The 14,792-nt window shown below is 33.7% G+C and overlaps 1 protein-coding gene across 9 annotated transcripts in view; it reads right to left on the bottom strand.

Moving 5' to 3' along the window:
• Nucleotides 1-8,013: 8,013 nt before the first annotated feature.
• Nucleotides 8,014-14,792, bottom strand: part of PCDH9 (protocadherin 9) — a 904,506-nt gene continuing 897,727 nt past the window's right edge. For 7 of the 9 annotated variants that reach the window (XM_073212536.1, XM_037023550.2, XM_037023552.2 and 4 more), the window contains one exon: nucleotides 8,014-10,189. In XM_073212536.1, coding sequence (XP_073068637.1) covers nucleotides 9,816-10,189 — 374 coding nt within the window. In that variant the 3' untranslated portion in view covers nucleotides 8,014-9,815. Of the gene's footprint in view, nucleotides 10,190-11,535; nucleotides 11,605-14,792 lie in introns of all 9 variants that reach the window. The other 2 variants (XM_037023554.2, XM_073212541.1) reach the window with 1 other exon arrangement.

Raw genomic sequence — 14,792 nt, 5'->3', positions numbered from 1 at the left:
ACAGTTAAAATTCTACCTGTTTGGTAAAAAGTGAGAGAATTATTAACTATCAGCATCCCTGCTTTCTGGAGTGAGAGGCCAAACCTTCTCTGGGAGTAGAAGGAAGCTTATTAGTGAAAATTTTGATTAGAACACTTAGTATGTAGGAGAAAGACTAAAGAGAAATGCATTTGTGGTAATCTGTGTGATTACTAAATTTTAAATGTTTTGAGAATGGAAAGGGTTTTGAGTAAGCTATTACTACTATTAACAGTAATAATTATAATAATAATAAATGCATTTATAGACCATTTATGCTATTCCAGGAACCATTCAAAGCTCTGTAAATGTATCACCCTATTCAATCTTCACAATAAGCACATGAAGAATATTACTCTCTCCATTTTACTACATTAAAAGAGGATTGTGCCAATTGTACAAAATGCCAGGTTTTACACTGCAAAATGGAGATTTCTCAATTTGATGAAATTCAGGAGGATTATCTCCTTTAAACATTTCTATATAAGTAGAGTTGATAAGCGAAATCTCCGTATCCTCATTCTATTATTAATTTTAATAAATATTGAAATATTATAAAAAACCTCACTAGCACTAAATTTTGCTAAAGGCATCAACCATGAACTTAATAGTTAAATATTTCACTTTGTACCATCTAAGTTTAAATTAATTCATAGCCCCTAGAATGCAAAACCTAAGCAATTTCTTCTATGGTGATATTTCATCTGCACTAGGTAGTTTAAATGATATCCCACTGGGAAATGGGTATTTGTGCTAGATGAACTTCTTTGCTTAGATTTCTGGAATTGTACAAGCAATGTCAAATTAACACAAAGAATAACCATACGAGCTGTTAGTAATAAATACTAAAAAAAGAAAAATACAACAGTCCATGAAACTATATTTTTATATCTATGAAATAAATAAATATTATTAACAACAAAGCATGCAAAGATTCCCAGGTTAACATTTTTAAAGGAAATGACCATATATGTATTTTCTTTCTCAAGAAATGTAATGTTCTTGGTTTTGTCTCATACTGATTACTGCACGTGTATAAATAGACAAATGTTTTCTATGCACTGGATGTTTAACTATTTGCCTCAACAGTTATGTCCTGGAAAATAATTAGAGATCAAAATATAAAAGAGAAATGAGAAGTTACCCTGTACCAATGTGGCTTAAAGTATCTGAATGATATTGTGATGTTGTTAAACTACTATTAAATGTATATTTGTATTGAATACTTTGCCATTTGCTATCACACTGTGTTACAAAAGAGTGCACTATAAGACTGTGAACTGGAGGAGTTGACGTTTAAAATCTATGGTCAGCCTTACCTGTGGGAGGGGAGGACTAGTGAAGTACTGGTACATAGTATGACCTTAACATTACAAGCACTTTCGTTCATATCTGTAATCTGGGATTAAGGCACATCTCCGTATTTGGACAATAAGCCAAATATAGATATAAGAATAGCTGATTGAATTGGTGATGCAGTAAGAGAAGGGATTTATGCTTTGAAACTTAACATATGTGTAGCTTTCTCCATGATGCTCAGAGAGCCCATTCTTTTCATGTGAGCGCGTAGCCCTCCTTGATGTCAATGGGAGCTGCATTTCCGTGACGAGAAGAAAATAGGCTTGCTAAAGTTAATTATCAGACTGATTTGGGTCTCATTTTAGGGCCTGGTTTATTGGCAATGGAAGCCTGATGTGTGGCTCACTTTGTTCCCCGCTTGATTTTCCAAGGTGGGGAGCAGAAGGCAAGGGCGACTTGTAAAAAGGTGTGAGCTGTGAAGAGATGCACCTCGGGCCCGTTAAAGGAGTTCAGCGTTTTTAATCTAGCAGCAGGGACTTTAGCTACCTAGTAACTAAGTAACACAGTAACACAGTTTAGGCCATATTCACTCTAAACTTGTGTGCCATTTTAGACTGTTGCTTTGTCCCAATGACAAGTAGCACAATTATTACACATTTAATAAATAGAATATTTAACCCAGCAAATAAGTATGCCATCCATTGCATAAACCAAATTCTAAGTGGAAGGAGAATATTTATTTAAGAAAAAGTTAATAAACCATTTTATTGTTGTTTTAAAAAAAAGACAATTGTATCATTCAGTCCCAGGTTTAAAAAGTGCCTGAATCATTCATAAGGAGGCAGTATTGCATAGTGGTTAAGAACCCAAACTCTACACTAAGACCAGCAAACAGGAATTGCTTCTTGCATGCTGTAGGTTCTAAAGTCAATTCATTTAAACTCCCTATATCTCAGTTTCCTCATCTGCAAAATGGCGATACAAATAACGTATACTTAAAATCAAAGTAGGTGAGAAAATTAAATGTTAACACTTGTAAATCCTTAGAACAGTGCTGAGCACGGAGTAAGTGCTATTTAAGTGGAATTGTAATTATTAATGAATAAATAAAAAACTTCATTGAAATATTATTTATATGCTGTACAAAAACAAAGGAGAGTTAAAGATATTTCCCACTTATTTGATTTTCAGTCTGACAATTTTACAGCTAGACAGATTTTTTCAGGGAATTTTACTCTGTCCTATGATGTACATGTTAAATCCCTCTGTCAATGATTCTTAAGATTGCTGGGCTCTGATTAAAGCCCCACTTTCTCCACTGTTGTTTGGGATAAACCCAACCTAAGAATATCAAAACCCTGATTTAAAAAAATACTTTATATCAGTATAATGTTATGAAACAACTAAAGGTCATTTAACTAACACGTACTGGGTAATAAAGATTTTAACAACTTTTGTAACCTTTGCCATATCCGGGGATGGGGTTCCTTTAAATCCTGAACAGAATTTTATCAGGGGTGCTTTAAACAAGGTGGAGGATGAGGACACACAGTTGAGGCTTGATATATTTTGTTTCCTGGGGATTCCTGTCCTCCTGTCTATGGCTGTCAAGGAAATTATTTCCTCCTTTTGAAACTCTAGGCTTTCCTAAAGGAAGTAGTCCTTCCCACAGTGCAGAGGAGAATTAGATGATGACAGGACTCGATGATATGAATGGTCTGGGGAATATCACGGATGCCATTATGATGATGTTTCCCAAAGGGTGGAAGCAAGGTTGTAAGCAAGGTTACTTAACACATAAGTGAACATTTATAAGATATTATTATAAGTACAAAATATATTCTATATAAAATTTTACATAACTTAGGTAGTGATATTCATGATTTACATGAACTATTATTTAAAACAATGGCAAACTTTGAAAAAATGAAAATGTTTTTGTTATTAGGCTTCAGAGAAAGTTGCAAAGATAAAATGTGTCCCACTGAAACATATTTTACTTATTTCATTGGTAAATGGAGTGTTTTTGATTGTTCTGCTTTGTCTCCCAATAATCTCAGAAACAAATATATGACCTATTCCTGGAAAGTATACAGAACTGGTGACATAAAGTGTGTGTGTGTGTGTGTGTGTGTGTGTGTGTGTGTATGTATGTGTGTATATATAATACACACATACACACATTCCCATTGCATCAGTTTTGGGAGGTTTTTTGTAACTTTTCTTTTCTTTTTATTTTTCTGTGATAAATAGGTTTTTGGAAAAAAAGGAACCTAAACTTGTTTTGGTAGAAAGAAGATGTGGTGTTAAGATGATAGCTGTTACCACTTTAGCCTTTTCATAAGGCCGATGGCTACAAAGAGCCTCTTCTGGGCAGGTGTGGACATTGCTGCATGGAATACATACAGTTAATGCAGCAGAATCTGAGGGAGGCTTGAGTGGTAATCTCAAGTTGTGAAGTGTTAGGAGAAACTATAACCTATAACAGCAGTGACTACATACCACAGTCAACAGAGTGTGTAGACTTCAAGGAATACAGTAAGGAGAATGGATTCCATGAAGAAAAGCTGTTGGATTAAATGAAAATTATTTTGCTTTATAAGTGGTTTCTTCCAAATCAGAAAATTCCTAGAAATATAATTCTGTACTTGAAAATTATTTTAAAAAAATCAAAATTCCCCTGGAGAAAAAGAAACAAATTCCAATACATAAATAGAAGGGAACAGAAGAGAAAAAATGTGGAGAGTGGAGAGTTTCAGTGTTTTACAAATGACACATTTTGTTACAATTTCTTTATCACATAACCTAAAAGACTCCTGGTTTATATTTATTAAGCACCTTGTTAACCAACTGAAAACTGGGCTACTGACTAAGTGAGATCAATTTCTCCCTATGACATGTACGCAGCCTGTAGAAATTAAAAGGTTGAGAGATGCGGCTACAGTTCATTCATACATTCATTCACTCATCAAATACATATTGAGCATCTAATTGGTGCTGGACACCATCCAAAAAGCCGTGGATACATCAGTGAACAAAAGAGTTCAAAATCTTTGCCTTTGGGTGGCTTATTTTCTAGTGGAAGTAGACGGACAAAATGGGGTGGTCAGATATGTTAACCCAAAATGTTTCAATAAATTTTAAAAGTTTGAAATTATAAAAGGATCTTTTTTTTACCATACTGGAATGAACCAAGGAATCAATAATAGGAATAAAACTGGAAAATTCACAAATACATGGAAATTAAACAAAACAGTCTTAAACAACCAATGTGTCAGAAAAGAAATCACCAGAAAAGCCAGAAAATACATAAGGACAAATTAAAATAAAAATAGAACATACCAAAACTGATAGGATGAAGCAAAGGCAGTGCTCAGAGGTATGTTTATAGCTGCAAAGACTTAAGTTATAAAAGAAGAAAGATATGAGAAGGAATGACCAGTGAGGTAAGAGGAAATCAAAAGGTGGTTTTCAGAAAGCCAGGAGAAGAAAATATTTCCAAGAGGATGGAGTGTTCATTTTTGGGTCTGTTATTAAGAGTTTTGACACGCCACTGCAACACCAAATTGACAGTTTTACTGATACTGAAGTATGTTTTAGCATGTATGAATTTAATGGTATCTTAAATCTTTTCATGAGTTTTTCTGCAATAAAGTGAAAGCCCTTCATATATAAAATAATATGGACCACAACTGCTTATAGTGAACAATTAAAAACATATAGAATAATGTCATCAAATATTAAAATAGTGTAATTTTACTTGCAATCACCTAATATTATATCGTAGGAAATTTTGTTAGATTTTCAAGGTAAAAATGTTTATTATTATTATTACTGAGTATCATTATTCATGTCAGTGATACCAAAACTTATTCAGAATTATATCAATGATACCAAAACTAATGATGAAATTAGAGGTGAAAAAGTCTCTTGTTAAAATAGAAAAATCAGAAAAGTAATAAACGTACAGCATGGTGATTATTGTAAATAACACTGTACCATTGCTTAGAGAGTTAATGTTAATTCTCATCATAAGAAAAAAAATTGTAACTGGATGATGATGGACATTAATTTATTTTAGTAATCATTTTACAGAATATACAAATATCAAATATTATGCTGTACACTTGAAACTAATATAATGTTATGTTTCAATTATACCTCAATAAAAAATTTTTAAAATGAACCACAAGACCCAGAAAATATGGGGTTTAATTTAAATGGTAACTTTAATAGTATTTGAAAAATCTTTATAGTTGAATGTATTTGAAAATATGTGGACTTTATATCTGGCACTGAATGAGTCCAATAATAATTGTGCTGTATGTACGTTAATAAGAATATAGTCATAGAACTTTCAAAATAAAATCTGGATAAAATTGAAATACTTTCTTTAAAAAGAGATTTTTATTATAAAGTTTCAAGAATTATGTAGTATGTTAGGATAACAAAAATATGGACAGAATTCATTTCAATGTGTGGTGCACTATTTAAGAACTCTTAACATATAAGAAAATAAAATGCATATATAGAAGGAGAAAATATAGTCCTTTATTTAGTGTTTTTAAGTAAACGATGGTGGCATCAAGACATGAGAAAATTGGTATCGGAATACCTACTAATTTACACTTTAAGTGAGTGAAATGTGAATGAAATATCATTGTCATAGTCATGTGTTAATAGTATATACCTTACAAAGGTATTTCAGTGCTAAGAGATTAATTTGATAGTTTTTTTTCAATAGTGAAAAGCCTGTTTGATACCTATTAAAATTTAGATAAGTAATTGTGTATGGGGAAGAGCGGTGTACAGAGAATCCATTATGTGACCACTATGCCTTTGAGAACCCGGGGAGAATTTGAAAGCAATCTCTCTCCAAAGAGTCAATGAAGGAGCTTCCTTTAGGGAGAGAAGAGCAGCTCCATTTAAAAGAAAGCAGAACAATACAGCATTTTCAGACCCACACCACTCCTCCTTTTCACAGGTGGATTTGTCCTCTTACAAAAATAACCCCCGGCATCCACATTAGAATTAAAACCAATAAGACACCCTGTTCATCCCTTGCGGCCAAAACTCCTCACCAATAATAATCAACCTTTCCTGGCTTCCATCAAAGAGAGTCTAATAAATACTAGAATGGCTTCTGGGCCTCAGCTGCATTTCTAGTGCTAGCTAAGGAATGATCAGGGGCGGAGAGGGAACACCACTTTATGCTGAATGAGATTTGCTGAATGGCATCAGTGAAGCAAAGTGACCACTCAATAGTCTTTTAATCAATGTTAGTTAAATATATTTTTTGTGTTAGAGTACTTGTAGAGATGCTTATTCAAATAGGCCATATTCAGCTTTAGAACATTTATTTTTATACCTGCCTTAGAAAATGGTATACAGCATCATATTTGATAATCACTCTAAAAGTCATTATTTTTATAGGTGTAATTTCCTAGGAAATGTAAGCGGTTTTGATCTCCAGATAAATGATGATTCATAATATTTAATGTGTACACATTGAAACAATGTGGATGTTATTTAACAGATAGTCACTATGGATGTATATTTTATTTACTTGATGAGTAAATTTGTTTTGGTTTGTGGCATTACCACTCTTACAAATTTTACACAGCATATAACTGAATGTCTTAATATGAGGAGACAGTGTTGTGTTTACTAGAAGAAATATGGTGGGGATGGGGAATTTCTTTTCCAAGCTTCTGTTTTTTTCATACAGAGGAGGGCATTTCTATCCCACTCTTTATTGGAAGGTAAAAGGAGAAATTGTTCAGTTTCTCTCACTCTTTACTCTTCACGGCAGAGGGGAATGACTTATCTGATTGCTAAAACATGGAGGAAGGGATTGTGCAGGCATGGATGCTATTTTTTTCCAGAGTAGTCTGATTTCAGGATTTATTCATTCTCTGTCCTGCAGCAGGCTCTGTCCCTGGTAAGGAAAGGAGATGGTGCTTTGGTGTGCCTCAGACTAACAGATAAATCTAGCTTATTCAGAGGTGGAAGCTTTTGCTTTCACATCCAAACAGGGTTCCAAACAAATATTTTTACATCCATGTCTCTATCTTCTGAGATTTATTTCCTAACTCTTCCAAAAGCTCTAGAGTATGAGCCAGTCTTGTTTATATGCTCTAAAACCCTAACATAAGCAAACACTGATGAGGTGCTCTATAGTGAATATAAACACATGACCTCTGGGTATGTCTTCTTAACCTGGAGAGCTTTCTCTGCCTATTTTCCTAACCTAAAATAAACATAGATGAAGTTTTGTCCCTTTTTCCAAGTCCTTAATTTCAGAGTAGTCCTCTTCTCCCTTGGCTGATGGATGACAAAATATGTGAGAGCTTGTTTCCTGCAATCTTTAATAAAGAAACTAAAAGTCAAGAAGATAACCTTCCTAACTAGTCCTCCCTGCCCACTTTCTGACTTGGGATTTCACATTAACGAAACTTGTGTGAATCTTGACTACAGAGTAAACCAGCTTTCTCCATGAATTTCCTAGAAAATGATTTAATACACCAGTAGCAGAGTTTACTAACTTGGAACCATATTTTCAGAACACAGGTATTAACCCTCAACAAGACGTCCTTGATTTCTAATTAAAAGTTAAGTTATATCAAAATACAGTTATTCAACAATTTGAGTAGAAATCATCCCTTTAAATGTTGACCAAGAATTAACACACTACAATCAGGAATTCAGAACATTTATTGCAAGAGCTGAATAATTGTAAATAACGTAGAACTGGTAAAGCAGTAACAAGGATATTTGCTTAGATATTTATTCTGTCAAAGTCATCAAACACCCCTCACAAACCGACAAAAATGTACTGCAGTAAGCAATGCACCCCTACCCATTATTTTCCAGTATATGGTGGAAAAATGTAAATTGCTATTTACAAAGTAATTTTATTTTTGGTAAGGACAAATTAACTATCTGATAAGCAAACCGTTTTTTTATTTTTTGTTTTATTATTTTTTTACTTTTAAACTGATGTTGAAAGGTGGCATTAAGATAACTTTCACTTCTTTCAATAAAGACATTTTGTTGCATGCTATTTATTTGTTTAAATCATCTGTCATGCCTTAACAAAAACCTCCTAAGAATGTTTGAATTCGGATTTGTTTGCACGTGCAACTGAGATCTTATTAACATTAGTTGTCACTCTGTTGGTTTGACTGTAGTTGACTTTAGCGACGAGATGCTGGTACCTGCCAGGCATTGACCAACTATGATAACAAACAGTTAAACAGCAATAATTAGAAATTTATCCCTTTATTTCCCCCAACTAGCCTACCTGGAGAATGTTCGGTTACATCATGAAGGCACAACACAATAAATATTTTGTGGCTATGGTCTAACACTTGTGTTACAACAACATTATTGTATATGAGGATCAACACAAACTCTGCCATTTCAACAAAGTTGTAGACACACATTTGCCCAATTGAAACTATTTTTGAATAGTAATTTTTCAATATATGCTAATTTAGATACATTAGTTTTGTATGAGTGACAAGTACAAGTTATTATATCACTTTCTAAAGGATAACACTTTCCATTAGTCTCTCACTTAATGCTACTAATTAAGTGATTTTGCTTTTGCCTACTCTGAAAGTAAGGATGTCAAGAAAATAGGTTCTGAATTTCCAAGCTTTTGCAGAAGTCCTTTTTTTTATATAAAGGTCTCATTTTTTTATCTTTACTTTTTACAGAATTCTAGCATTATAAGCTATCATGAAAGAAGCAAAATTCCAGAACCTTTTTTAAACACAAGGGTTTGAGATTCTTTGAACAATGTGTGTCAAGACAGACTACTAAGGCAGAAACATCTCACTAAAAAAAACAACAAAAAATGACAAAGAGGAAATAAAAAAAATAAAGGAAAGCAACCATAAAACACAGAATTATGCTACAACATTTTTTAGGTGAACATTATAACTACAGAAAAGTTGTTAATAATAACTTGCTTCTATTTACAAATACTTTAACACTGATTGACTTACAAGTATCCACTAACGTTGTTAACAGCACAAGAGGTTTAATGCTTATCTTTTTAAGTTGCTTTTGAAGTATAATGTCAAGTATAGCAGTCCCAGCACAAATCAATGACAAAAAGTGCACAATTTTCTAACTGGATATGTTTGTCAGTCACTCTAATCCACGGAACTCGCTTACTCTCCAAATGCATATTCTATTGTTCATAGCAGCAGTCCAGGGTCAAAATAAAATGCAATTAAAAGAAAGGATTTTTGCACAATGGAGAGATCTCTGGAGAGATTAACCAATTCTAGTAAACAAGATCATGGGCTAGTAGACCTATCTTCTCTCTTATGTGGTAAAACATTGTATCCTCCATGGTGCTAACACAAAGCTATGAATATCCCTGCTATAAGGGGCATAGTTACAGAATCTATTGAATACATAAAGCTCTGACACACACGATATTAGCATGTCTATTTAAAGTTATTAGGTCCCATATAGCCTTTTTCTTAGAGTTGGTGCTCCTTAGGACTCTCAACAGCACTTCCTGCTTGCTTATAAGACTTCAGATTGGCCAGAGGAATGTCTGTCATGTGGCTGCCATTGTTGAAATGGCCTTCATTAGAGCCATACTGCTTCCGGTCGTTGAACTGGTTCCTGTTGCTGTCTTCTTTCCAGGCTCTGGTCAGGGTGTGCCCATTCACAAGCTTGTCCTTCTTGACCCACTCTTTCTGGGGTGCAAAGGTTGAGAGAGGAGATTTAGGGTGTTGATACGGACCCAAGCCAGGAGGCATCCAGCAATTATCAGAGTGACCCAGAACCAAGCACTCTTGAGTGCACATCTCTGTAGCTTCAGCTAATCCCCGGGGGCCCAGAGGCCCATCTAGAGGAAAAGAGACAGAAAATAAGAAAAGAAAGTGGTCAGAATTTTCATCTAAAATTATCTCCTTAGAGAAGAAGTGCATTGGTAATCTCATTTTCTCACGAAAAGTGTATTAAGTGATTCAAAACTATTATTCCCCATCTTTTTAAGAAAATAGAATCAGTTGCTTGTTTTCTAGGTAAGAATTATCCCCTTTCCTTAATTCCTCATTTACATCTAGAAATATAGACAGAAAAATAGGTGATAGGTAGATAGATAAACATACAGACAGATATACCTATGATATATTGTTTCTGATTAACTTTTTTCCATGGCATATGTATTATTACTGATTTATGCCCTAATTCTCAATAAAAAGGTTCATATTCATACTAAGTTATGAAAAAAATGGAAGAATTTTATTTGTAAAGTTGAAGAATATGCAAATGTTATGATTCCATAAAAAAAATGCAAAAGTACTACTTGAAATGTATTAAAATACTCTAAATAGTCATATAAAATATTGTTATTCCATATATGCATGTTATTATTTATATGAAATCACCCAACAATAATTTTGCAACATTTAAAAAAATTAAGTGATCATTTTAAAGAGCATTTTAACTAAAGCCTATTACCAAAGTCACACCTAGCTTGCTGCAAGCACTTTGAAATTTGAGTAAATTTTACTTTACTTTAGATGCCACTGGCATCCAAAGACAGCATTTGGTTCCTTCCAAAATTAACATATTTTCTAGATTTCTAAGTGTTTAAATAACCCTGATTTCACTAGGCTGAATGTCCAGCTCAGTTGTAAATTGGTTTACATGGAGTCTAATACTCAGGGGTAAAGAAGTCATCAAAGATATTTCTCTTTTTTAATTTATTTTTATCAGCAGGCAATCTATAACATACATACTGACCATTATTTTAAGAGTAAACTCTTTTCTGATTACATAAAGACAAAACCAGCCCTTTACTGAAAAACAACAGCAAAGTGGGTAAAGAAAATGTGGTAATAGTGTCGTTGCTTTTCCCTTGATTAAACAGCCAAGTGATAAGTGACGGTTTAGAGATTAGGAACTGATTTTACGAATGAGGTTAAGGGGATAGGGAAGAAGGTCTGAGGCATGAAGCATTTTCAAAGGCAGTGTCATCAGAATGAAAATGTAGAGGAAAATGAAGAAAGCATACCTCAAGTTTGCCAAGTCAACAATTAAAATAGCTACAGAGAATGTCTTTGCTAAAACTCAAAGTAGTGCTACTAACATTTTTATTTTATGTACCCAATTATCAGGAGGGCGGGCTATATTAACATATATTTGTCTTAATAATATTCTAGTTATTTCTTGCATGTGAAATAGTACCTGCTAAGATAGGTAACAGTTGATGGTGATACCTGAGACATCAAAGCACAGCCAACATCAGAATGGACACTGGATGTAAAAAAAAAATGTGACTAAATTGTACTTTTTCATATAAACTCAAATGTTAGTCGTTTAAAAAAAATAAACTACGTTTTAGAATAACCTTAGAATTGCTTCTCATTCCCCCCAAAGCAGTTTTATTTTGTTTAAGCGCAGGTTCATTTCTTAAAACTACTTCCCTCATAAACCTGAAGTGATAATTTACTGCTTAGGATATTTAATTTAAAACTTCTCTATAAGCCTTTCTTGGCCCTCTGAATTCTGCCTACACTTCAAAAGTTCAAGTGAATTTCTCCCTTCTAGGCTTGTTTTGGTGTGTTCAGTGTCTCTGTACCCAAAAAGCAAACACATTTTGCTCAAACCAATTCACGTTCCTTACCCTAGGATCGCAGGCTTAGAAGATGCTTTTTTCTGACCTATTTTCCTTTAATTACCGATTCTTTCAAGGGTCAGCTTGCTTTCCATGAACCACAACAAGCTTCTATAATTGTACCAAGTCATGCTTCTATGCACCTTGAAGAGTTCTGCAGATCTTCCCTTACTGATGAATAACAAATTTCCTAATTGAGCTTCCCCAATTCTTCTTACCTCAATGACATTTTTTACTTTTGGGGAAGGTTCTGTACATTCATGAGTGTACATTTTTATTTTTGTTTTCTCCTAACTAGATTTAAAATCCATTGATGGAAAAAATGACTTATCAGTTTTCTGATTCCTTATAGTGCTCAGCAACAGTGATGATCTATGAATAATATTAATTGTTAATTAAAATTTTATGATGTTGAAAATGTCCCAAGAAATTATTAAAGATATCCTCTGCTTAAAGACAGATCTTAAGTAGTTATAATAGAAGATGCTGATTTCACAAACATCATACTAAAAGCTTTCTCAACAACAAATCTCTTTGCCTAATAATGCTTTGTAACAGTTAATAAATGAATTATTTAATTTCTTTGTTAAAATGTTCATTCCTCTCTATTTTAACAGGAGTAATCACCAATTGGATGTGTAATATACCTTGAGATCCATACCTATCCCTTGACTTTAACTTTTCCAGATGATTAATATGTTTTTCTTTTCTTATTAATATCTCCAAAGAAAAAAAATAATCAGCTACCTCAGGAATAGCAATACAACCAGTTTCTTTTTTACTCAATACAATTAAAAAGAGAGAATAAATACGAGGTTATTTCTTAAATAGTCTTATCCAACATACATTGTCATCTTATTAAATGAAGAATATTACACAAGCATTGAGAACAAAGCGTGTACATTTGCTTGTGTGTGTCTATAATTACATGTGGTCACTAAGTCTTCAGCATCGACTGCCACATTTCAGAAAGTAGAGTATTTACTTTTATTTCAGAACTGTTAACATTTATTTATTCCATAAATATTTACTGAGTATTTACTATATGCTGACACTGTGACAGGTACCAGGATACAGCAGTGAACCAACGAGATGTCAACACAATCCTCATGGAGTTTAAGGTTTATTCTGGGTAACAAATAAAAGCAGTGAACTCAGAGGAGAGAAAAGGTGTCTTTGGAAAGAAATAGGAGAGAGTTAACTGATTTAGCAAGGTATGCCTCTTTACAAGCGAACAGATGGACTTTTTTCAAGTTATATCATTTCTACTGTTTTCTGAAAGTTCTTACAGATAAGTGACAACTTAAGACATTTATAGTTAAAACTTGCATATACTAAAATAATGTTTAACTTGAAAAAAACTGAGTTTCTTTGCATTAAATAATATTAATCGCTCTTTGAGAATTGAACTTGTGATTCATTCTTATAAATAAATTTGAAGGCTTTTGATAAAGTCTGTAAGTAAGTTTATAGAAGTTTTGTAGATTCTTAGGTAAGTCTTATAAGTAGCTGATTGTGGTGTAAGATTTAAAGATCCATCACAAAAAAAGTTGAAATAACACTAGGATGAGAGCCAGACATTTTTGTTACACCTCTAAAGGAGAAAAGGCCACCACGCAGGGCCACACAGGAAGCTGCCCCAGGAACAGGGCAAAAGCAAGTTTGGCCTGTAGGAGGCAGTTTATGGCTGGCAGCCCACATGGGGTCAGCCAGGCTTTCCAGGACTCTTGGTGGATTGACTACTTGGAATAATTTCTCAGGCCCTAGGGCATAGGGGTTGTCCTTAACTATCTGGTACCTGACTCCTGGGGCAATTACAGTGGGGACCTAACGACCCAGGACTGTGAGGACTCCAGAAGGGAAGTGGGTGGGGTGGGCACTCACTCAAAAAGGGGAACTGACCAGCCTCTAGCCATGGCCTCAGAACTGGGTCAAGACAGCATTAATAAAAAGACAAGAAAACTGTATTATACCAATCATGTATATACTTGAGCTGCATCATTGGAAAATATGCTTTGCTTTATGCTTTTGTAAGATTTCATTTGGGGGCATGACATTAATAGAGAAAATTTTACTTATTTTTTATTTAGGGCTTTATATAATTCCCTTGATACTAAGAGGAAAAACAATAACAAAAAAACAAACAAACAGAAAACAGCATATGACATTTATTTAGTAAATAACAATGCTTCTAAGTTTTCTTTCCTGAAGTCTGTTATCATGAATGGTAATAAGAAAAAAATTTTGATTATGAATTATTGAAGGGAACACAGTCATTCCACTAGTGCCCCGACAATCCCTGTCATTTACAAGTTCATAATCAAGAGCATATGCTAAACATTGAATAGTTTCCAATCTGTTTCTCTCATTGCTAGAACCACTGACAGAATTCAGTTATGCTTTTTAAAAAGAGAAAAACACATTGATAGAGCATTGATATTGACTGTTGTCATTTCCCACACTATGGAAATGACCCACTATTCTCCATCAAATATATGGCATTTAAAATATCGGGAAAATTTTGCTAGTACTAACACGTATCAGACATTGTGTTAGATTTTTCATATAGGTCTTTAGATTTTGTGTGTGTGTGTGTGTGTGTGTGTGTGCATGCATGAGTGCAGGCACATGAGTTTTCTATTTCTCAAATTTTTTCATAAATTTTGATGTCCTATTTGTGCTACATCACACAATATCTTTCTAGAATCCAGATCAGGATTGCAAACTGCTTAGAAATACTTTCTGTAATCTCAGCATTACACGAGTGGGTTTCCTTTCTCTTAAAAATGATTAAAATCCCCATCATGATTTTTTTGTAACACTGAAA

The sequence above is a fragment of the Manis javanica genome, chromosome 9, assembly GCF_040802235.1.
Source record: "Manis javanica isolate MJ-LG chromosome 9, MJ_LKY, whole genome shotgun sequence".
NCBI classification, from domain to species: domain Eukaryota; kingdom Metazoa; phylum Chordata; class Mammalia; order Pholidota; family Manidae; genus Manis; species Manis javanica.
This window is presented reverse-complemented; position numbering and strand designations above follow the sequence as displayed.